Below are 25365 nucleotides of genomic sequence, written 5' to 3' on the forward strand. Positions count from 1 at the left end.
TTATTATTTTTGATATTAGTGAAGTAAAAAGGGGATAAATGACATCACTACTAAGAAATATGTAGACTGCACATAAAGATCGTGTGATTTATTGGTTCTTCTATCATCTTTGCAGAGGAATCACCAACAGTGTTTTTAATTTCCATGGTTCACTTCTCTCTGCATCACCTGACTTTACTGCCTCGTGACACAAACTCATAGAAACACTAAATGGCTCCAGCACTATTTTACTGTCTGTGCAACGTATGGTTCCACATTTTACTTAACTTTCTTTCCACTCACACAAATGTTAAGGGGATTAAAAGAGAAAAGACTGCAGCTAATGATCACCTTCTCATAAATATCACCCCAGAGTACTCATTCTTAAACACATGCATTCTTGCCTTAACTGAGGATTTGAAATAACAAAACAAAGTAACAGAACCTTAAGTGCCCTGATGGAAATGTACAGTATGAGTTACATCCATCTACCTATACAACACACATAGACACTCATATGTATATACAATATATACATACAAATGATAATAGCTATACCAAAAATGTGCATATTTAACACAGTCTTAAAAAGCCAGTAGATCATGGTATAATACAATTTATTTCCACTAGTGAATGGCACAAATGGAGAAATGCAAAGGAGGTGTTTCAAGTACAATAAAGTCATTTTTCACAGGTGAAAATAAACAGTATTATTCCAGTGTCCAACACAATGTATTTTATAAAAGTTTAAAATGCCAGACATTTAGCACTTAAAGAAAGTAGAAAGTTACTAAAGTCTGTCTTACGGTCTGAAAAAGACACTCATAGAGTTTTTGATTTTCAAAAGGAGAATGAGGAAAATTAGGTGGGTGTAGGAGGGAAGATCAAGGACAACTAGTGTACTAAATAGTGTTTACCTGGTGTCTGGGCAGTTGAAAATCATGACTATACTAAATAGTTAAATTTCCCTATAAATCCTTGGCCTATAGTAATCAAGCATATTATACCTAAGGGGATGGCATTAAATGTAGAACTATTCATCCCTAGGGACAGAATTGACTAAAAAAAGGGCAGCTCTGAATAAAAATAATATAAACATTTTCCAGCTAACATTACTATATAATGAAGAAACTATAATTTGGGATTAGATCTGACTTTAATAAGAGGAGAAAAATATGTGCAAAAGGAAGGGAACCCAATTAGAAATAATATTTATAAAAATATGAGGTTTTGCTTTTGAAAATGTTAACTAAAGGGAGATACAGTGAACATAAGAAAACTTTTACTGCCAAGCTCTGGATACCAGAAATAGCATTAATAACTTTCTGATATGCTGGACAAATTTCCCACTTTTTTTCTTTCTTTCTTAAACACATAGGTACTGAGTGAACACCAACTCTTGGAGGAGGTAGTAATTTGATCAAATATTGACATTTGCACACTGATTTAGAAAGTGCTTGTTTCTTTCTTAAGAATCTCTAAACTTTTCAGAGTTTCCTGCTACAAAGTTCACTCTTTATTGATTCCTACCATGTATGAGATTCCTCAGAAGTTAGATCTTATAAACACACCAATTAGAATTTTTGCAAACTATATATTTTTAAAATAAAATTAATGTAATGGAATAATCCAGGTATACTCATGACCTACATGTTAAAACTGATTGCCCCACAGATACATCAGATACAAAGCCCGATTGGGTAGACCTTTGGAGTCAGCAATCACAAGTTTACAAGTACAAATGCTCTGCACACAAACTCAGTAATTCAATTTGACTAATACTAAGTCACTGAAGTAGTGTGGATTTTAGAGTTTTGTGTGCAAAATGAATCTGCTTCTCTATTCTATACCTCTAGTAGTACAGAGGGGCTAATAAGAAATTTTCTTTTAAGTATCAAATTCCATTTTATTTTTTGGGCATTTTATTAATTCTAATTCTATAATTTTCCTCCAAATTAGTAGATATTTCAACTTGTTTGAAATATTATATACTTGAATGCAAAAAATATATGGAGAAAATTAAAAGCCCCTTTCATTAGATATGACAAGTACATGTCCTGTTCATCTAACAGCTAGAGATCTTGAGTATGGCCAAGAGGATGATGTATCAGAGTGCTACCTGAAACACTGCCTAAAATTGTGTGAATTCTACTGTGATACTGGCTTTTAAAACATTTACATTAAACTATTAATTTTTCTTCCAGTTACCTTTAGCGGATCCCAGAAACTCCTAAAGGGGATGATCCATGGAGACTGGACTGACATACTTGGGGAAGACTTACATTGAAAAAAACCCAAGATTTCAAAAGTGACAGATTACATTTGGTCATCAGTCTGGCCTGGGTAAAAAGTATCATTGAGAGGGACTGGAAACTCTGATTATATGAAAAGCAGGACCCAGAGTTAGCAGCAAGGGTTCTTCAAGACAACTGGGGAGGAGGCAGAACAATAGCTTGTAGAAATTCTGATATGTCACTGGAAAGAAAATTTTTTTTTCTTCAAGTAATACAGCTCCCTATCCATCTTCAACTAAATTTCCACACTGGCAATGGAATACCAAGTAACATCTGACTTTCAGCACTGGGTTGATCCTTCATTGAAAAACAAAACAAACAAACAAAACACGCCCCTCTCTGGAAAAAAAAGGTTAGCTTTTGTTTAGAGATTCCCTGACCACTATAACTTATTTTACTTTTCTTTTTTTCTTAATTTGCCAAACCTGCTAGTTCCTTTTCAGTAGTAATTTAGCAGAGGCTAGAGACTTCAGGAAGTGGTTTCCTATTGTATGATGTTAACATGATGTCAAATGGTCACTAAGTCTCAAGGAACTACAAGTTTATAAGGTATTGCAGCAACAAAAACAGTAATTAAAAAGAAAAAAAAGAAAAAGAAAAAAGAGGACCTGCATATGCAGCAAAATCTACAGTGGTAGTGAGGGTTAGTCAGCAGCTGGTAAAGTCATTGGCTCAGTGACTCCTGGTTCACTATGGCAACTAAACTTTAAATAATTGGCTATCCTACTTGTAAACAGGAAATCCCATAAGCCAAAAGGGGGTAATCAAATTAATGTCTATGTAGTGTGATGAGAATTCCAAAAGGTGGCAGTTTGCAAATATGGCATTATTCAAATACCTCAGGCATTTGATGTGTATTGGCTATACGTCTTTGTTTTTGAACAAACAAAGTAAAAAGTACTGTTTGGGGTTTTGGGAGTTACAGAGCTTAGCTAGGATGAAATATCACAGTATGAGCAACAAAACATCAGGATATATAGGCTTCATCTTCTCACTCTGCTGCTGAACACACCTATTATATGAACTTTCAGGGACCTCTCTCACCCTTCTGGTCTTTCCCTTTGAAGGCTCACAGGTTTGTTGGATGAAATTCCCACACAACTTGTGATGCACCTCCATCTCACCATGCCACAAAGAAGGCACAAATGAATGGGAGGAAAAATCACTGACAAGCCTATGCAGCATTCAGAAAAAGAACTCATTTGTTTTCTACACTCTGAAAAAGTCAATGCAACCCTTCAGTGTTCATGGCTTTCCACTTTTTTACTCCAAATGAGGCTGAGAAGTCGGATCAATGTAATAAAGAAAATATACTGGTGAGGGGATACAAATGTGCTTCCATAATAACTTGTTTTAGCATATGCTGCCTGCTGTGAGTGGTTCATTAGAATGTGGGGTATGGAGAAAGGCTTTGATCTTCTCACAAACTTCTTAGGATACAGTAGCCCGAAAGTGATGACTTAAGCCATTTTGCTGTATTATATATTTGCAGTCTTCAAAAAATACCCCCTATCTAGCCAATTTTTACCACACACGATGTGTGTGTGAGTGTGTGTGCATGCGCACGCACACACTCTCACACATACATATCAATTCCTCTTTTTAAATTTCTCCAAAAGTTAAAAACAAAAAAACAAAACCTGGCAGCCAAATACTATGACATCCAAATTAGTAAACACAAAACAGAACGCTTTAAAAATGAATAAAATATACCATATGCATTCAGCTTCCACACTATAGTACCCAAGTGAGGAGGCTGCAGTGACGATATCTGTAGGCAGTTTCTTTTGGCAGACAGCTCCAGCAGAATTGCCACTTTCAACTATTAAGTTATGTATAAGACAGATGTGACCCATTGGAGATCTGTGAGGTGACACTCGTGCTTCTGCTCATGCCCTGCTCCGTCCGTCCCCCAGAAGCTGTCCGCCTCAGAGCCTGAGGGCTATTGCGGACCCCCATACTGCTACCTCGGGGCACCCCTTGCATTGGCCCTGAGGGGTGACCCCATGGCTGAGGTCCACCTTGCATTGGATGGCCCCAAGCTTGTGGTGGGCCACCCATGGGATGACCCCAGTGAGGTCCTGGACCCCCAGTAGGGTTGTGAGACCAACCAGAAGCTCCTGGGTAGCTGTGGCTGAATGCCTCAGGGGAGAGATTAGAAAGGACCATGTTACTAAAACCCAGTCTCATACTTTCAGAGTCAAAAGCTTCAATTTCTCTGGCTTGACGCTCCAGCAGGCTTCGTATTCGTTCTGTGCGTTCATTCTGCAAAGCCAACATCTCTTCTTCAATCTGTTAGGAGTTGGAGGAAGGAAGCAAAAAAAAAAAGCTGATTTAAAAATTTAAAAACTAAGGGAGCAATAATTATTCAGTTTTTAAGTGAATCATAAAGAAATTCACTTTTGTTATTTTATGGATGTACATTTAAAAATCAGCCCACCCGGTGTGCTCAGAGGTTGAGTGTCAACCTTTGAACCAGGAGATCAGTTTGATTCCCGGTCAGGGCACATGCCCTGGTTGAGGGCTCGATCCCTAGTAGGGGGCGTGCAGGACAGTCGATCAATGATACTCCTTTATCACCGATGTTTCTATCTCTCTCTCTCCCTTCTTCTCTCTGGAATTAATAATATAAAAATATTTTAAAAAGAAAAAAGAAGGCAGCTGTGGCACATTTATACAATGAATGCCACTCAGCTATAAAATAGAAATCTTAAAAAAAAAATAAAAATAAAAGAGATGTAGCAATCATATATAATTTATATTTCTGAAATATGTAAAATCAAGCTCTGGCTGATTTTTCTCAGTGGTTAGTGTTAGCCCGCAGACCAAAAGGTCTTAGGTTTGACTCCTGGCCAAGGGCATATAACTCAGTTGCAGGTTCCCAGCCCGGGTAGGGGGTACATGTGGGAAGTAGCCAACCAAAGTGTTTCTCTCATGCTGATGTTTTTCTTTCCTTTCTCCCTCCCTTCTACTCTCTCTGGAAATGAATAAAAATATCCTCAGGTGAGGATTAAAAATAAATAAATAGCCGAAACAGGTTTGGCTCAGTGGATAGAGTGTCGGCCTGCGGACTGAAGGGTCCCAGGTTCGATTCCGGTCAAGGCCATGTACCTTGGTTGTGGGCACATCTCTGGTAGGGGGGTGTGCAAGAGGCAGCTGATCGATGATGATTCTCTCTCATGGATGTTTCTAACTCTCTATCCCTCTCTCTTCCTCTCTGTAAAAAATCAATAAAATATATTTAAAATAAATAAATAAATAATTTAAAAATAAAATGCATAAAATCAAGTTCTTAAAAGCAAAGGCAATAACATATTAAAATAATAAATCAACGCAATTATCATCAATGGCTATTAAACATATAAAATATGCTATAATCACCATACTTATGCATTAATTTCCCACTATATTTTGGATTTCTTTTCCTTGGAATTCTCAGTCTTAAGTATTTAACATTTCCAAAGTTCAATATGTACTTCCAAATTACGTTCCAAAATGCATTAATGATACATTAGAATGCCACATTAAAAGGTATCAGTTTTATGCTCACATTTTACTAGGAACATATGTAGGCTTTGGTTCATATATTGAAATGATTAATAGCACTGTTTAACTCTGAACCACTAGGTGGAGCTAAAGATACAAATATATGTACTTTAATAGTACCAACATTTTTTTTTTAATCCTACTTCTTATTTTTTTTTTTTTTTTTTAAATTTATTTTATTGATTTTTTTACAGAGAGGAAGGGAGAGAGATAGTTAGAAATGTCGATGAGAGAGAAACATCAACCAGCTGCCTCCTGCACACCCCCTACTGGGGATGTGCCCGCAACCAATGTACATGCCCTTGACCGGAACTGAACCTGGGACCTTTCGGCAGTACCAACATTTATTACATCACTATATCTGAATACCTTAAGGAATTTCCCTCTCAGCGATAATTTTGAACCGTAAAAGATAGAATTTTGGATTTAATTTTAAATATAAAAGTTGGAATTACATTTATGAAATATGTAGATGAGACAAATTAGATTTTTCTCAAAATTTTCATGTTTCTATCTTTCCATTTTGAATGAGAAACATAATTGAGAAAATTTTTAGAAGCAAGTACCTTTCAAGAAGCCAGTAAAGATAGCTATGCCATCTTATTTAGGTGGTTTTCTTAAGGCATTCTATTTTTATCACAAGAATTGCACAAAACAGAGGAAAATCTATGAGCCAATGGTCCAGAAATAATGACAACTTTTAACAGGCAAAACCATTAGGCAAATATTAATTTAATGGACCTAAAACTATATCAGCTATTGGGATTATGGCTCAGGAATTCTGGAACATAGTTCTGAATCATGGGTACAGCTGATATTCTACTACTTCTTACAACACATTATCTTTCCTCTCTTTATCATCAAAATCTTCTGCCCATCACCCTTTCCCCAAAACACATATACACTCAGCCTACATACCTTACTGTGTTTCTACTGCTATTCTCTAATATATCTGACAAAGAAGAAGTAAAAAAATAAATAAAAGTACATGTGGAAGTAACATTTTCAGTTTGAGTTTTCACCTGCCTGGAATTGGTTTTACTTTCTGTCTGTATCTAGGCCCAGAATGTATGAGAAAAGTAAATATTCCTAAACATTTGTCCCTGCCTCTCCCAGGCAATTGTAGGTTCTTTTTCTTCACTATTCAAGTTTTTCTCCAACCTTCTTAAGTACAAAAAAGAAGTGAGAGCCCTATCTGGTTTGGCTCAGTGGATAGAGCGTTGGCCCTTGGATTGAAGGGTCCTGGGTTCAATCCTGGCCAAGGGAACGTGCCTCAGTTGCAGGCTTGATCCCTGGACCTGGTCAAAGTGTGTGTGGTAGGCAACCAATTGATGTGTCTCTCTCATATTGATGTTCTCTATCTGATTCCCCCTCCTTTCCACTTTCTCTAAAAAAAAATCAATGGTAAAATTTCCTCAGGTGAGGAGTAACAAAAATAAATCAATAAATGTTAAAATAAAGTGAAGAACATAGAACCATAGCTACTCTCTCAAATTTAACTGTCTTCACATAACCCATACAATTCTTCTAGCAATTACTAATTAACTATAGGCTCCTTGATGTTTAGTACCTCCAAATTACTTATTTTTCTTTAAATATGTTTTTATTGATTTCCGAGAGGAAGGGGGAGGGAGAGAGAGATAGAAACATCAATGATGAGAATATCAGTGATCGGCTGCCTCTTGCACATTCCTTACCAGGTACGTGCCCTTGATGGAATTGAACCTGGGACCCTTTAGTCCACAGGCTGACACTCTATCCACTGAGCCAAACCAGTTAGGGTGTCCCTTAACGTTTAGAACTCATCATATATAATAAAAGGCTAATATGTAAATTGACCGAAGGGCAGAACCAACGGTCACTGTGATGCACACTGACCACCAGGGGGCAGACACAAAACGCAGGAGCTGCACCCTGGTGGTCAGTGTGCACCCTCAGGGGGAGTGCTGCTCAGTCAGAAGCCGGGCTCATGGCGGGGGAGTGCAACAGCGGAGCCAAGGAGCCTCTCCCACCTCCACAGCAGCGCTAAGGATATCTTACTGATGGCTAAGGGGAGTGGGCCTAAGCCATCAATCGGACACTCCCAAGGGCTCCCAGACTGTGAGAGGGTGCAGGCCAGGCTGAGGGACTCCCCCCGCCCCCATTGCACAAATTTTGAGTAAATATTTTAAATAAAAAGAAAAACACTACCAAAACTAGAATTAAGAAAATATGGTTTTGTGAAAATATCTTTATAAAATGTTTCTGAGGAAAGCATATACCTTTTGTTCTAATAGTGCCCTTCGTAGGGAGACCCGTTGTTCAAGCTCGCGAAGCTCTCGATCGTGTTGTGCCTCAGCTTGCATCTTGATTTTGCTCTGATATGCATTCAACAGCTCCAGTTCCTGTTGCAGCTGCATCTTCAAAACCTGGCACTCTGCTTCCTGTGCTTCATCTAAACGCAGCTAAAAGAGGGAAAGAAAACATGTATCTTACTGTGAGCTATCTATTTATGACTTAAGGAAAGAAGGAGTCTCAGAGAAAACAGACTACTCTTTTGTAGATAAATAATTGTCCTCTCTTCTATTTTAGAGTAAACATCTCTGAAAAAGAAAGGTACAGTAACTAATGATGGCATTATGAAGATAAAGCTGTCATAAACCATTTTGGAGGAATCCTAAATAAGCATATTTTTCTTAAAGAAAAATTTAGACTCTGGTTAGATAATAGAAGACTGAATTTCTTATCTCAAATGGAAATAACTACAGAACAGGGACCAGCCAACTATAACCTATGAGCCAAACTGCATGTGTGCTTAAATAGTCCACTAATTAAGAATGGTGGACTTAAAATAGTCCACTAATTTACATTTTGAAATGGTTACATTTTTTCCTTTTTAAATAAATTTTTATTGATTTCAAAGAGGAAGGGAGAGGGAGAGAGAAACATCAATGATGAGAGAGAATCATTGATCAGCTGCCTCCTGCACGCCCCCTATTGGAGATCAAGCCCACAATATAGGCATATGCCCTAAATGGGAACTGAACCAAGAACTCCTGGTTCCTGGGTTAACACTCAACCACTGAGCCATACTAGCAGGACTGAAATGATTACATTTTAAATGGCTATTTAAGTATCCACACAATATCCTCAATCTTGCCTTCTGGCCCACAAAGCCTAAAATATCTACTATCTGGCCCTTTAAGAAAAGTTTACAAAACTTATATAGGAAATATTTTATACTAGAGGCCCAGTGCACAAAACTTGTGCACAGGGTGGGGAGGTCCCTCAGCTGGGCCTGCATCTCTTGCAATCTGGGACCCTTTGGGGGACATCCAACTGCCGGTTTAGGCCCAATCCCTCAGGGGCTCCTGCGAAATTGAGCCTAAAATGGCAGTCAGACATACCTCTCTCAACTGGGACTGCTAGCTCCTAACCGTTTGCCTGCCTGATCACCCCTAACCACCTCTGCCTTGGTCCCTACCGCCGTGCTTTATCCGAATGATGTCCGGAAGGTCGTTGGGTTGTCCGGTCTAATTAACATATTATGCTTTTATTATTATAGATGCATTCAAATGTGACCATTTGGATTCCAATATGGAAATGTGCCCAGACCAGGAATCGGACCAATGACCTCCTGGTGCATGGGTCAATGCTCAACCACTGAACCATACTGGCTGGGCAACATAGTACTACTTTGTGCCCACTGCTTAGCAAAGTTGCTGCTCTAATCTTTTTTAGTTTTTTAATTTTATTGATTTTTTTATAGAGAGGAAGAGAGAGAGAGAAAGAAACATCAATGTGAAAGTGAAAGACAGGTCAATTGCCTCTTATACGTACTCCAACTGGGGATCAAAACTACAATCTGGATATGTTACTGAGTAAGAATCGAGCCCGCCACCTACTGGTGTATGGGACAATGTTCCAACCACGCCACACCGGCCAGGGTTCTGCTGCTCTAATACTGATGAGCTTTTGGAATATGTACTAAGGACCTGAGAGGTGCTGGCAAAAAGCCTCTTTAGAACTTTGTGTCTAAAAAGATCAATGAAAATTCTATATATATCATACCTGCTTCCACGTAATGCTGAGAGCCCAAACTGCAGGAGAGCTATCACTTCCAACTAGTATTTTAATCAGGTGTAGAAGGATGGGGGCACTAAATTGTTTTGTCTCAATAAAACAAACTCACGGCTTGTGTGGATAGCATTTCATTAATGCTGTGGTCATACTGCTCAGCCAAGATGGCTAACTTCCGGGTCTGCTCCTCCTTGAGCCGTTTCAGAACAGCTTTGTGCTCACTCTTTGGTGTAGTCTCCAGTAGGTGATTTCTTAATGCTTTGTACTGTCTGGTTTGGATTTTGCAGGTGTCCTGAAACTGCTTTTTTATTTGGAGTTCTTTAGACTGGGAAGAAAAAATTAGATGTATTTAATTTTTAACATATAACATTTGGCATACCTTATGCTTACATAAAAAACAAAAGCTACTAAGAAAAAGGGAAAGAAAAACTAAAGAGATGAAATCATAAGGTTACAGATACTTTTGCACTTGGTTACTGGGCCAGATCACTAAATTCTATATATTTTAATAACAAAATTCTAATTTAAATTAGAATACCAACAACATCATTTATGACAGTATTTCAAGCAATACTCAATATTCTGCTAGTAATTTTAGTTACTTAAATATTGAAATTAGTTTTGATTACTGTGTATATTGATGACAGAAAATTAAATTTCTTCTCAAGCAATAAGTATAGTAAATATTAAAACATAGACAGTATTATATCAGATCACTCAGGTAGAAAATATGCACATTTACTCTGTTCCTTATATGAGATACTTTGTTCCAATTTCTTCTAATCACAATCTGAACTCCAACTACATGGTCTGGGACAGACACCATAAAAAAGGGTATTAGTAACTAATATTGTTATTACAATTTTCCTTCAGGGAATAAATTAGGTAGAAACACACTTAAGAATAGTTTACTCTTTAACAACACCACAAGTAAAAACTTGCAAGTCAGTTTACTTGAAATTAACTGAGTTAACTAATCTTTCAAAGGTCAAACAAAAGTTATGGAGCAAAGGAGGAGATAACTTTGGAGAATAGTATGGAGTTTCCTAAAAAAAAACTAAGAAATATGGAACTCCAATTTGACCCAGTGATTCCACTTCTAGGAATATATCCTAAGAAACTAGAAACACCAATCAGAAAGGATATATCTATCTATCTATCTATATATCTATCTATCTATCTATCTATCTATATATCTATATATCTATATCTATATATCTATCTATCTATCTATCTATCTATCTATCTATCTACCCCTATGTTCATAGCAGCACAATTTACAATAGATAAGATTTGGAAATAGCCTAAATGCCCATCAGCAGATGAATGGATTAAAAAACTGGTACATCTACACAATGGAATACTACGCTGCTATAAAAAGGAAAGAATTCCTACCATTTGCAACAGCATGGATGGACCTGGAAGCATTATGCTAAGTGAAATAAGTCAGTCAGAGAAAGATAAATATCACATGATCTCACTCATTTGTGGAAGATAATGAACATAAACTGATGAACAAAAACAGATCCAGAGACAGAGAAGCATTGATCAGACCATCAAACCTCAGAGGGAAGGCAGGAGAAGGTGGGGGTAGGAGGGAGAGACTTGTATGCATGTTATAAGCATAACCAATGAATACAGACAATAGGAGGGTGAGGGCATGAGTAGGGGGGGCGGGAGATGAGGACACACATGTAACACTTTAATCAATAAAGGAAAAAAACAAACATCAAACAACTATCCCTACAGAAATGCAGTCATATCAGATATATGGAATGACCATAAAAACTAAGCTTTCAGTTTGTTTTATTTCTGGATGCTGCTAACTTTAAAACTGATTAATTATTTCACAGACATGTTGTTTAAAAAATCTTTTGTGGGAAATTATTCTGTTGCCAATGGAATATATTTCTTTCTATTAAAAAGACAAAATAAATCTAAAAAATCATTATGAATTCCTATTTTTGTAAGCAACAACCAAAGAAGGTAATGTGGATGGACAGATTCCCTTCCTGTTTGAAAGGAATTGGGTGGGAACTGGGGATAGCACTGGATGTGGTGCAGCTTTAAGATTTTAACACAGATTACCTCAGTGAATGAATTTTACTTCACTCCAGGACAGTTATTCAGTTAAGACCAAGAACAGTTTTACAATTTAATTATCAAGTAGTTTTAAAAAGAGGAAAGGGTTGCGAAGCCGGTTTGGCTCAGTGGTAGAGTGTCGGTCTGCGGACTGAAAAGTCCCAGGTTCGAATCCGGCCAAGGGCGTGTACGTTGGTTGCGGGCACATTCCTGGTAGGGGGTGTGCAAGAGGCAGCTGGTCGATGTTTCTCTCTCATTGATGTTTCTAGCTCTCTATCTCTCTCCCTTCCTCTCTGTAAAAAATCAATAAAATATATTAAAAAAAAAATAAAAAAAAAAAAGGAAAGGGTTAAAAAAGAAAATACTGTGGGACCTGGGCCTTATTTGATATAAATAAAAGTTTAAAGTGTGCAGACATATACAGATTGAGGTACTGATATAGATGACAGCCTATATATTGCGTAGCCTAGTTTATTAAGATTCATGTGACTATACTCCTTCAAATATTTATTATGTTATAAAACTTGAAAATTTCTTGGAATTGTTAACTCTGGTTGACTCTGGTAAAGGGGGTTGAACCAGGTAGCTGGAGGGACAAAGGGAAAACTTTAACTTTATAGTACACTTTGGTATCTTCCAAATTTCATATCATGTGAATGAATTCCTCTATTCAAAGCAAGTATAAAAATTAAAGTTCTGTTATAATTCCAATACTTTTCTTCAGCTGTGCAGACAATGAAGGGAGAGGAGTTTAAAAGGCCTACTATTTTATTCACTGGCTTCTGTACTAATTAGGAACCGTCTTTTTTAGGGTACAAATCACATTTAGAGCAAATAAGATTCCAATTCTGAATTAACCGGAACAGAGAAAAAAGCCAACAGGTTAGTTAGCAAGTTAACATGTAATATAGCACTGAACATTTGGGTACATTTAAAATACGAATTTTGATTCTTATTGATGGCACTTAGTTTTTGGTAGTTGGTGAGAAATACATAAGCAAAAGTTTGTAGCTACAAACACTGCACATTAAAACTAACCAAACATGCTTCAAATAAAAAGAAAAAAGTTTATTCGATTTCTTTATGATAGATATCTTGGACCTTTACTGTTTACGTGGATGCCTTTTTTTCTTTTCACTGTCAAGCTTAGGCTAAAGGTACCTTCAGGCTCTTGGGCTGCTGTCGAACCTCCATGACATGCTTTCGCCTTAGTTCCCGTTCTCTTCGCTTATTATATTCCAGCTGGTTAGTGAGCTCAGTTTGATGCTGCAATCTGATCAACTCACAGCGCATTTTCTGAATTGTGTTGAGGTGACGAAACTCCAGTTCTTGCATGGATTCATGCTGTCGCAGTAGCATGGCATGCTCTAAGTCCTTTTGGGTCTGCCTTTTATTTAACTCCTAATCCAAAAAACAAGACAAAAGGTACAATTTATTGCTGTATAATGGCAGGAAAAAAGATCTTAAGAAACAGAATAATCAGAAAAGAAATGTAAAAACAAAGTTGAATAATGGCTGCATAGTAAATATTAAGAGTTTTATGACTTTTACTGTAGTAAACGGACAATTAGTAGCACAAATGTCTTTATCCTTGTCATTTACTATTCATTAATATTATTTTATGAAATAAGATTAAGAGAAAGTTATTAAGACACTTTAATTTTCTCATATTTAAAAGCTAATATTTCTTTTATTCATGGATTTAGTATTGATTAAATATAATATTTATTGAATGCCTACTATGGGTCAGATACTAAGCATATAAAGACCCAAATGGAATCTGTGACTTTAATATAACTTCTTTTTGAAAAACAAAAAACAAAAACAAAAAACTTAATGATTTTAGAGAAAGGAAAGGGGACAGAGGGGAGAAAGGGAGAGAGGGAGAAAGTGAGCGAGAGGGAGAAACAATGATTTGCTGTTCCACTTGTTTATGCATTCATTGGTTGATGCTTCTATGTGCCCTGACCAAGGATCGAAACTTCAATCTTAGCATACCTGGTCAGGGCCTGTGACTTCATGTAATTTCCATACTAGTGGGGAAGAGACTTCCTCCAAAAAAGTGCATGTATGTGAGAGAGAAAAGTACAAAGAAAAACATTTAAAGAAGGGAGAAGGCTTTTGCAATCAAGGAAGGTATAATATTTCTGAGGAAGAGACATTTGAAGAGAGGTATGAAGGAAGGGAGAAAGCAAGTCACATGGATATCAGGGAAAGAAGGACTTAGGCAGAGGGAAGTATAAGTCCATAGGCCTTGAGGCAGGGATGTGAGTGACATATAGGGTGTCCCAAAAAATGTATACATACTTTACAGCTAATAGCTCAATTAATGTTTTTCTTTTCTTTTCAGACTTAAGTCATTGGAATTAATAATCAATCAAAAAGTGTATACATTTTTTGATCCTAATTTCACATCATTTAAACGTACCTCCCTGACAAGGTCCTGCTCTAAGTTATGGCGTCCAAGTAGCATTCTTCTCTTGAAGCGGCGGCACTCCAGCTCTAGGTATTGTCTCTGACGTCGAAGAAGATTAGCCTCTTCTTCTGCTTGGAAATGCTGTATATTCTCCTTCTGCTTTGAAAGCCATTCCTGTTTTTCTTTTTTTGGAGTGCTCTGGTTTTCATTCAGCTCCTAATAACATAAAAAAACCACTGAGTTCAAAATACATAAAAGTTAACTACATGAATGTACCTTTTGGTATCTGATATTCTATATAATAAAAGCCTATTATGCTAAGTGTCCGTTGTTGGACGGTTTGACGAGTCGCTATGATGAACACTGACCACCAGGTGGCAGACTCTCAGATTGGCAGGGTAGCTTGCTGCTGGGGTCCTGCCAGACAGGCCAGATACAACCTACAGCCCTCCAGTGATTCTTCCCTGACCCCGATTATGCACTGGTGGGGTCCCCTCAGCTTGGTCTGCGGGGATCAGGCCAAAACCAGCTGACATCCCCTAAGGGGTCCCAGAGTGTGAGAGGGCACAAGCCAGGCCATGGGACCCTACCAGTGCCCGAATCCATGCACCAGGGCTCTAGTATTTAAATAAAAGTATTTTATCTATGTCCTAATATATAGGCAGGGCAATGACCTTAAGGAGGTAGGTAATATTTTCCCTTTCCTTGAGTTATCCATGAAGTAGAACAGGAAAGAGAAATGTACACCAGAAAGCATGTATACCTTTTTAACTCTGCACAGCTAAATTTATGATGGTTTCTAGCTTCAAAAACACAAAATGACTGGTAAATGAAGTAAAACACACCTTTCTTTAGATCTTTTTGTGACAGAAGGCAATGATTTCAGGTAAAAATAATACATGAATTAAAATTAGGGCTAAAATACAGTTATGTTTCACTTCTTGGTTTTTGACAGTCTAAATATTAAGTTTTTTCTAAAAAATTATGGATAGATTCAATATAAAAGAATTAAAAATTAAATAGAAAAATCAACAAAACCATGGAAGAACAGTGATCTTCCTCATGAATGGCATTTAATTTAGTATTAATAACCTCTGAACAACTAAAACCAATGTTTTTCTACAGCATTTTAAGTAACACCTCATAAACTAATAAATGGAAAAGCATTTTATTGGGCAAGATGAGAGCATTGATAATATACTCAAAGAAGCAAACCCTACAATGCTAATTAACACTAGTGTATTTTCAATCCAAAAGACACCACCATATGCCTTTTGGTTAAAAAAAATATATAAATCAGCCACCTTTCCTAGGTATAAAATGATTTTTCAGAGATTACTAAGCTTATGGTCTTTCCCATTATCAAGAAAGAGACCAATTCTTTACAACTTTAGTTCATAAAATAGTCAAACAACATAAAAATAAAAAGCATATAAATTAGTAGCTCTCAATTTAAGGGTGTATGTGTATGCACCTATGGGACAAGTCAGTTACTTAATAAATGCATAGGAAAGCTATTATAATTATATTTTCAGATGTTTCTTTTTAGATCCTAATCAACTTATTTCATTGATGAGTAATTGATTATAATAATCAATGTCTTTATTTGAACTGATATAGACATTTAGTGAACACAAGCAACAAAAGAAAACTTTATTCTGCATAGGGAATATAGTCAATAATGTTGTTATAATTATGTATGGTGCCAGGTGAACATTAGATTTCTTAAGGAGCTTACTTCATCGATACATATAATCTATACATATAAAGAGGTAATATGCTAACTGTCGTTACAGTGTCACATAACAACCAATTTGCATATTGATGTGCGTGCAGCAGGGGGCTGGCAGCTGGAGCCAAGTTCCCAGGGTTCTGAGGAGAGCGCCTGACAGGAGTCCGGACTGCAAAGAAGGAAGAGAAGCGGCCACGGGGAGCTCTTCCAATCCCCCTGCACAGATACCCTACTCCAGCCCCTGCACCCCCGGGGGGACGGACGGACGGACACCCTATCCCAACCTCTGCACCCCCAGGGGATGGGAAGGCTGACCAGATGGGGAGAAGACCCAGCCTCGAGGGCTGGAGGGCAGCTGCAGCCCGCACCTCCAACTCCTGATCTCTTCCCCCGCCACCCCCTCCAGGGGCACCCACAACAATATCATGCCAGCAACCACTCATCAGCGCCCCTGAGGCACCTGGGGCCCGTGGCCCGCTGCCCACCACTGCCAGGCCCCCTCCACTGGGGCCAGGCACACCTCTCCTGCCTACAACTCCAGACCCGGGTGGAGGCAGGCCTGAGCGTCCCCCCAGGGTCAGACCCTTCCCTGCCCACAACAGCAGCAGTGCTGTCTCCACAGCGGAAGCACGGCACGCTGAACCTCACTGAGGGCGCAGCTACACCTGCCCTCCTAACCCACCTGGCTCCACTCTGGCCCGGCCCCCACCTGGCTCCAGGAAATTGGAGCCCCACCCTGAGTAGGTACAGCTGCGAAACAGCCACGTAAAATTTAAAGAATAAGCCACGTGAGAAGGTTTGACGTTACTCCCCCTTCGGCCTCTCTACCCCCCTAGGACCCCCTAACTCCCTGCCCCCTGCCAGCATCTCCAGAGTGGACCACCATTACAGGGTTGCTGGCCAGAACCTGCCCCTCTGAGGCCTGCAGAAACCCTTTGCAAAGCTTCCAAAGCTACAGTCCTGGGAAACAATCATGCTCCCCTCCTCTAATCGGCACCTGCTACTTGCAGGGTACCAACAATCCCTTCCTGTTTAGACATCATTTACTTGATGAAACATTTCTAGGTTTATTAGCTCAAAACCTCCACTTGACAACCCAGTGAGGTAGGTGGAGAAGATATTACAATTCCCATGGTATATGCATATGTATTCAGAAATGAAGCTCAGAGAGGAAAAGTGTAAAGTCCAGTGGTTCTTAAAGTGCAGCTCATGCCCCACAGGGGGGGCAATTCGAGAATGAGTTAACAGTGAATTTTTTGCATATCTTATGGTTGTAGGGGGGGGCCTCATCTACAGCATATCCTACATAATTAAAGGCTAAGATGCAAATGACCAAGTGATAGAATGACTGGTCACTATGATGTGCGCTGACCACCAGGGGGCAGACACTCAAGGCAGGAGCTGCCCCCTAGTGGTAAGTATGCTCCCACAAGGGGAGCGCCACTCAGCCAGAAGCCGGACTCACGGCTGGCATGCACAGCGGCAGTGGTGGGAGCCTCTCCCGCCTCTGTGACAATGCTAAGGATGTCTGGCTGACGGCTTAGGCCCACTAAGCCATCAGTCGGACATCCTCCCATGGCTCCCAGACTGCTAGAGGGCGCAGGGGCCCCACCCCAAGTGCACGGATTTCATGCACTGGGGCTCCAGTAACTTATATAAATGTCTAATCACTATGCTATATACCTGAAACTAATATAATCTTGAATGTCAACTGTAATTAAAGAAAAAAATTAAAAGAAAACTTTATCCTAATGCTTCTATGAGTTGATCAGATTGGATATAGTTAACAATCAGATAATTGCCTTGACAATTTTTATAAAACAAGTACCTCCTTAAGCTGTTCTTTTCGAAGTTTGTATTCTCTCTTCTGGGACTCCAAAAAGCTATTCAGTTCTTTCTTCTGTTGGGCCTGAATATGTTGCTGGAATTTTTTCTCCTCATTGGCCATCACTTTAGCCTGTAAGAAATTTTAAAAAATGGATCAAATTAGTTAAACAGATTCAAAGCAGTAGTTTAATACATATCACCAAGGATACCTTTATTCCCCAAGAACATAAAATTAGTATAAACATTACCAAAATAAGAACTTCCAAATTATTATTACTCAGATCTTTTATTATATGAATTTTAGGAGAACCAAAAAAAATAAAATTCATATTTAAAGTAATATATATATATCATCTGTTTTACTTCTGATTATATACTAGATACATACTTATTTTAGAATAACCAATATAAACATTTTGGTGATGCTCTTCCTAATTTTTTCATGCATATATTTATATATACATATATATTTTAAACAAATCTGTAATTATATTACACATCTTATTTCATGAATTGCTTTTACAAATTTGCTAATTTCTACCTCTTCTCAAGTTATTGAAAACACTACCCAAAGCCTAACAGGATTCTAAATACCTGTACATTTTTTTCACAAATTATTTCAATAATGTATTTATACCATAAGTTATTTTGCCAACTTCTCTACCATTGTCAGAGTGGTTCTTCTTTTTTTGGGGGGAGGGGGAGGCGAACAGGGTAACAATGACAATGCCTCAATGTGAACTGGCCAGACATATTTAATGATTTTGTGTGAATTTACTGAGCTTACATTTTCCTTGGAAAAAATGTGACTCTCAAAATGAAAGAGAGGAGACACTAAAAACAGAAGAAAAAGTTTCTCATGACAAGACTGCTTAAAAATACACCATTGTCATGTGTATAAACAAATGGGCTAAATTTTAATATCTCTTAATTTATAATCTCTAACGTGTGCATAATAATCTTCAATTACCTATACTAATAAAAAGGTAATATGCTAATTAGACTGAATGTCTTCTGGATATTCTTCCAGATAAAGCTTCAGCAGATGCTGTTGCGAGGGCCAGGCCAAGGCTCAGGCAGCTGCTGCTATGGCTGGCAGTGGCAGCAGCAGCAGCGGTGTGATGGGGACATCACTTTTCTCTGATCAGTCCGGTTGCTTCCCATAGAGGGAGGCCAGACTGTGGTTTACACCCACTCCCCCTAAGCTACTGGACGGCAAACCGTGGCTTGTGAGCCACATGGGGCTCTTTGGCCCTTTGGATGTGGCTCTTCCACAAAATACCACATGTGGGCACGCATGTACAAGTGCAAATGTAACTTCATGGCCCATGTGCTGAAGTCAGTTTTCGGCCTGGTCGAGTCTATTTTGAAGTGGTTCTAATGCCACACCACACTTAAAAGTCCAAAGAGCTGCACACATGTGGCTCCAGAGCCGTGGTTTGCCATCAATAGAACATTCCCTGAGCCCTAAGCCATCAATAGAACATTCCTTGAGGGCTCCTGGACTGTGAGAGGGGGCAGGCTAGGCTGAGGGGGACCCCCCCCGCCCCGCAGTGCACAAATTTTCATGCACCGGGCCTCCAATACTGACAAAAAAATACAGAGAGAAGAGAATCATGAATATTTTGAGACCTGAACCTCCTATTGATGAGTGATTTCTCAAACTCCTCAATTACCAGTGAATCCAAAGGCCTAAAATAGTTAAATGACTTACTACTGTTACACTGTAAAACTATCACATAAGGAGATGATCCCATGTCCATTGGTTCCCAGGCTCAGTACTTGATATTGTGCACGTTATATAAATATTTATCCCTTTCCACACTTGATTTGCTTGGTTCTGGGAACAGATACACCAACATCAAAATGCTACCTTGATTAATTCTGAGATGATCAAAAGCTAGAATGAGTAAATTAATAATAATGAGCACTGGCCAGGTAGCTTAGATGGTTAGAGCATTGTGCTGATGTGCCAAGGTTGTGGGTTCGAACCTCAGTGAGGGCACATACAAGAACCAACCAATGAATGCATAAATAAGTGGAACAACAAAGCATTTGTTTCTCTTTTCCTGTCTCTAATAATTAATCAATAAATTAAAAAGTTTAAAAAATGTAATACTGGATCAGTCACCTCTTTTTCCATAGCAGCCTGATGTTTCTTGATAAGTTTCTCCATTTCTGCAGCAAAATTGTTACGCTGAGTTTCAAGATCTTTATCTAATCTGAGGCGATGTTCATCCATCTCAGCCTTTAGCTTATTTTCTAGTGTCATCAGCTGCTTTTGATGTTGTCGCCTCATTCTCTTATAACCAGACATCTGCTCTCTAAGTTCAGAGTCCTGCTCATGTTCTTGCATTTGCCTTGTAACCTAAAAGAAAAGAATAAAAAAAGCAAACATTTTCTTTTCAAAAGCATTTTAGACCACTCTGGTAATAACTAAGTAGGCAATTAATGTAAGAGATCCCAGCTAGCAATTTCTAGTTAAATTCCCAGTAGGTCTTTTAAACAGACAAGCTGGTTCTAAAATTTATATGGGAATGTAATGGAATAGGCAAACAATCTTGAGGGGGGTAAAAGTTAGAAGCATATACTTCAGTAATCAAAATAGTGTGGTTTTAAGGATAGGCTGAGTAGATCAAAGGAACAGAATAAAATATAGAAATAGACCCACACATATTCAGTCAATTGATTTCTGTCAAAAATTCAAAGAGGAAAGTGTGGTTATTTATTTTTTTTAAACAATCCTGCTAAAACAACTGGTTCTCTGCATGAAAATAAATAAATAAATAAATAAACAAACAAACCAACCTTAACTCCTATATCTAAGTACAAAAATCAATTTGAAAAGAGTTATTTAACCTAAACATGAGATCCAGAGTCATATAGCAGAAGGAAACAAAGTATCTTCACAAACATGGGGTAGGCAAATATTTCATGGTCAGTACACACAATACTGACTATAAAGAAAGAAAATGTATAAATTGGATTTTCAAATTGATGTGAAATTCACATAAAATCAAATCAATCACACTTTAAAGTGAACACCTCCTATATACGTAGGTTAGCCTATGTATATACCATTATAAAAACTCTTCAAACGGAATATCTAAGATCTGTGCATTTGACTGTATGAAAAAAATTCAAGGCAAAAGAAGTTAGACTGAATTATTGCGTATAGTAAATATATTGAATACTATACTATGCTTATCTTTGCACATAAATCTGCATACTCTGAATTTTTATTTGAAATCAATGAAATTACAGTATTAAGTTCAAGGAAAGGGATCTTAAGTTTTCTAAATCTATAATTTAAATGTTCTTAATTAATTTGAGTGAGCCAAATTATGGGACAAAAGACTTGCTTGGGAAACATATAATATATGCCAAGACACAAAGATGTTTCCCCACAAACTGGCCCCTCTCTACGTATTTATTAAAATAGCTATGAAAAAAAATTAAGCAAATTTGCCTCTTGCTCTGTTCAAAGAGTTATTTAGATGTTGCAGAATGGTAAGAATGACCTGAATTATGGTGAGAGATGGTGTTCTTGGCCCCATGTCATATAGCATGGGATTTATAAAATCTGCATAACAAGTTAGATAACTCCCTTATCTTTTTTTCTTTCTGTCATTTTCTCCAATGACCTATTCAACTAAGAAAAGAGTAATATGCTAATTAGACCAGGAGACCTTTCAGATGTCCTTCCCGACAAAACCATGGGGCTGGGCTGAGGCAGAGGTGGTTAGGGGCAATCAGGCTGGCAGGGGCAGGGGGGCAGTTGGGGACAATCAGGACAGCAGGAGGGGCAGTCAGTTGGGAGCGAGCAGGCCAGTGGTGTGTGTGTGTGTGTGTGATCAGGGGCGGGCAGTTAGGAGTGATCAGGCCAGAAGGGAGGGCAGTTAGGGTTGATCAGGCCAGCAGGCAGAGGGATTAGGGTGATCAGGCAGGAAGGCAGGTGAGTTGTTAGGAGCTACTGGTTCCGGAATGCAAGAAGGAGGTTCGATTGCCGGCAGTCAGACAACCCTGAGGGGTCCTAGATTGGAGAAGGTGTGTAGGCCGGGCTGAGGGACACCCTTCCCCATGCATGAATTTCATGCACTGAACTAGTAGTCTATATATATATATATATATACACACACACATACACACACACACACACACACACACACACACACACACACTAAGATGCAAAGTGTCCCATTGAGAGTTTGACTGACCGGGAATTCGACTGTTCACTATGACATGCACTGACCACCAGGGGGCAGCACTGAATGAAGGCAGGCCCGGCCAGCATGCAGCCACTAGGGACCCTATCCATGTACGAATTTCATGCACTGAGCCTCTAGATTTTTTCTATAATTTCTTTCTATCCCTAGAATCCTTTACTGTGTATTGGTCCTACTATTTGATCAAGATTATAAGTACCCCATCAAAAGTGTTCCTCTAATTAACAAATAATCTTTTTTATTGTTATTTGGGAAATCAGAAAAACTACATTTTTTTGTATGTCAAATTGGATCACCTGACATTTTCCCAACATTTCCCCTCATTTTTTTTTAGCCTCAGTATTTCCTTATTGTCAATTTTATGTGGAAATAACATTTTTCCTCTTTCTCCAGCCTAAAACTAATTATTTAAGGCTTAATTCATTTTATAAATACTCCTTTATGCCCTGAATTAAAAGGAATCTGAATTGCCCAACCAGAGTGGCTCAGTGATTGAATATTGACCTATGAATGAACCAGGAGGTAACGGTTTGATTCTGGATCAGAGCACATGCCCAGGTTTCAGGCTCAATCCCCAGTGTGGGACATGCAGGAGGCAGGCAATCAATGATTCTCTCTCACCATCAATGTTTCTATCTCTCTCTCCCCCTCACCCTTCTTTTCTGAAATCAACAACAACAAAAAATTATATTTTAAAAAGTCATCTGAATTCCTGCCGAGTACCTTGTAGTACTCTTAAGTGTTTAATATTTATATATATATAAAGGCAGTGACCTTAACGACTGAAGGCTCGACTAACCACCAGAAGTCAGTCCTACAGTCAGTGCTGAGTTGCATTGGTGACCCAGCAATGACGACTTAGGGAACTGTAGATCAGGCCCAGAAGCATGCCTCTCTTGCTCTCCGGGCCTCTGCAGGGGCTACTGATCAGCCCTGCCTCTCTGATCATGCCTGGAGATGCTGACTGGCAAAGAAACTGACCAATCAGGACCAAATCTGGGTGAACTGTAAGGAGCCAATGACTGCCTAGGAGGCAGAGCTTTTGCCACTAAAAAAAAAAAATGGCATAGAAACCGATCAATCAGAACCAAATCTGGGTGAGCTGTGAGAAGCCAAGGGCTGCCTAGAAGGCAGAGCTTTAAAAAAAAAAAAAAAAAAAAAAAAAAAAAATATATATATATATATATATATATATATATATATATATATATATATTTATTGATTTTTTACAGAGAGGAAGGGAGAGAGATAGGGAGTTAGAAACATCGATGAGAGAGAAACATCCTCCTGCCTTCTGCACACACGCCGTTGGGAATGTGTCCTTGACCAGAATCAAACCTTTTAGTCAGGCTGATGCTCTATCCACTGAGCCAAACTGGTTTCGACTAGAAGGTGGAGCTTCTGACACTGACTGGCACAGAAACTGACCAATCAGAACCAAATCTGGGTGAACTGTGAGGACCCAATGGCTGCCTAGGAGGTGGAGCTTTTGATGCTGAATGGTATAGAAACCAACCAATCAGAACCTAATCTGGGAGAATTGCGAAGGCAGAACCTAAGGTGAGGGCAGAGACGGAGTTTTAAGGCAGTCAAGGGCAAGATCAGACTGGCAGAGGAGGGCAGTGTGGGGCGAGATTAGTCTGGCAGGGGAAGGTAGTTGGGGGCGAGATCAGGCCAGCAGGGGAGGGCAGTTGAGGGCAAGATTAGTCTGGCACACAGAGGCAGTTGGGAAGCGAGATCAGGCTGGCAGGGGAAGGCAGTTAGGGGCGATCAGGCAGGCAGGCAGAGAGGTTAGGGGTGATCGGGCAGGCAGGCAGGTAAGCGGTTAGGAGCCAGGGATCCCAGATTGCAAAAGGGTGCAGGCTGAGCTGAGAGACCCCCTTCTCCTCTCCCCATACACATTTTTCGTGCAATGGGCCACTAGTATTCTAACATATTAGTTATTTGTGTACATTTCTTGAAGATATTATTAGTTTAATGTCTGAGTGTTTCATATATTCTTTCTTCTAACAGGCACTTAATTCTGAATAAATGTTTTCCAAATAAACCTCAAATACAAAAAAAAAAAAATCATTATATTTGAGTATAGATGACAAGATCCAACATGGAAAATATACTTCAAATTCAGGTGAAGCACATACCAGTGATGCTGTCCGTATAGTAGCAAAGTGTTCTCGATTACGATAGTGTGGTTTATGACGAGATACTTGGGGTGGAGATTGTGGATCTGATGCTCTTGTTCTAGAATCTACCTCTTCTCTATAATTTTCTTCCTCCTAAATAAAAAAAGAGACAACACTTTTGAGGTGTACAAAGTTCATCTGAACTTTTAAGATATTTCCAACATAAGTAAAATCAGGAGATGTTATTTCTTCAGTGTATGAAATAGCACAGAGATTCAGGATAAGAAAATGTATAAGGCTAGATTTATATCCTACTCATATGTAAAATTGCAAAGCTTTAATATGACTTGAAAATAATGATGATGAAACATGCGGCCAATATTTTAAACAGCAGCAATGAAATTGATTTTTCGAAGGCTCCTGGGTTTTAGAAGCAATAATATAGGTTAAAAATGTCTTTATAATGTGTCTGCCATTTGTCCAAGTAACCAAAAAATAGTTGTAAATTAATGTCTTTCCTTATAAATTACCTTAGTTCATTAACTAAAGAGAAGTCAATTAAGTGGGCAACCAACTAATTATGGGACTAATCTTTTATATAGCTGATTCTATTGTAAGAATATAAAAATTAAACATGATTTTGCTCTGAATAACACTACCACTTATCTAATAATTCTTAATAACTTTTTTGTATGTGATAAAATATATGTAATATAAAATTTGCTATTTTAACCATCTTTAAGTATATAAGTCAGTGGCATTAATTACATTCTTAATGCTGTACAACCATTGCCACTATTTCCAAACATTTATCATCCCAAATGGAAACTCTGTAGCAATTAACAAAAACTCTCCTCTACTCAGCCCCTGGTACCCTTTAATCTACTTTCTATCTCTATGAATTTGCCTATTCTAGGTATTTCATATAAATAGAATTACACAATATTTATTGTTTTGCATCTGGTTTGTATCACTTAGCATGTTTTCAAGGTTCACTCCATGTAGCATATCAGAATTTCATTCCTTTTTATAGTTGAATAATATTCCATTAGATGTATATACCACTTTTGTTTATTTATTC

General features: G+C 38.4%; 1 protein-coding gene across 7 annotated transcripts in view; it reads right to left on the minus strand.

Annotated features, from left to right (window-relative positions):
• Nucleotides 1–579: 579 nt before the first annotated feature.
• The window catches only part of TAOK1 (TAO kinase 1), a 90702-nt gene continuing 65916 nt past the window's right edge, over nucleotides 580–25365 (minus strand). For 6 of the 7 annotated variants that reach the window (XM_045571055.1, XM_036408714.2, XM_045571054.1 and 3 more), the window contains 8 exons: nucleotides 24303–24437; nucleotides 20067–20303; nucleotides 17937–18065; nucleotides 14389–14592; nucleotides 13122–13361; nucleotides 9991–10203; nucleotides 8081–8263; nucleotides 580–4565 (listed from right to left, as the gene is read on the minus strand). In XM_045571055.1, coding sequence (XP_045427011.1) covers nucleotides 4104–4565; nucleotides 8081–8263; nucleotides 9991–10203; nucleotides 13122–13361; nucleotides 14389–14592; nucleotides 17937–18065; nucleotides 20067–20303; nucleotides 24303–24437 — 1803 coding nt within the window. In that variant the 3' untranslated portion in view covers nucleotides 580–4103. The remainder of the gene's footprint in view (nucleotides 4566–8080; nucleotides 8264–9990; nucleotides 10204–13121; nucleotides 13362–14388; nucleotides 14593–17936; nucleotides 18066–20066; nucleotides 20304–24302; nucleotides 24438–25365) is intronic. The other variant, XM_045571056.1, reaches the window with a different exon arrangement.

Source organism: Pipistrellus kuhlii, unplaced genomic scaffold (genome assembly GCF_014108245.1).
Source record: "Pipistrellus kuhlii isolate mPipKuh1 unplaced genomic scaffold, mPipKuh1.p scaffold_m20_p_39, whole genome shotgun sequence".
In the NCBI taxonomy this organism is placed as follows: domain Eukaryota; kingdom Metazoa; phylum Chordata; class Mammalia; order Chiroptera; family Vespertilionidae; genus Pipistrellus; species Pipistrellus kuhlii.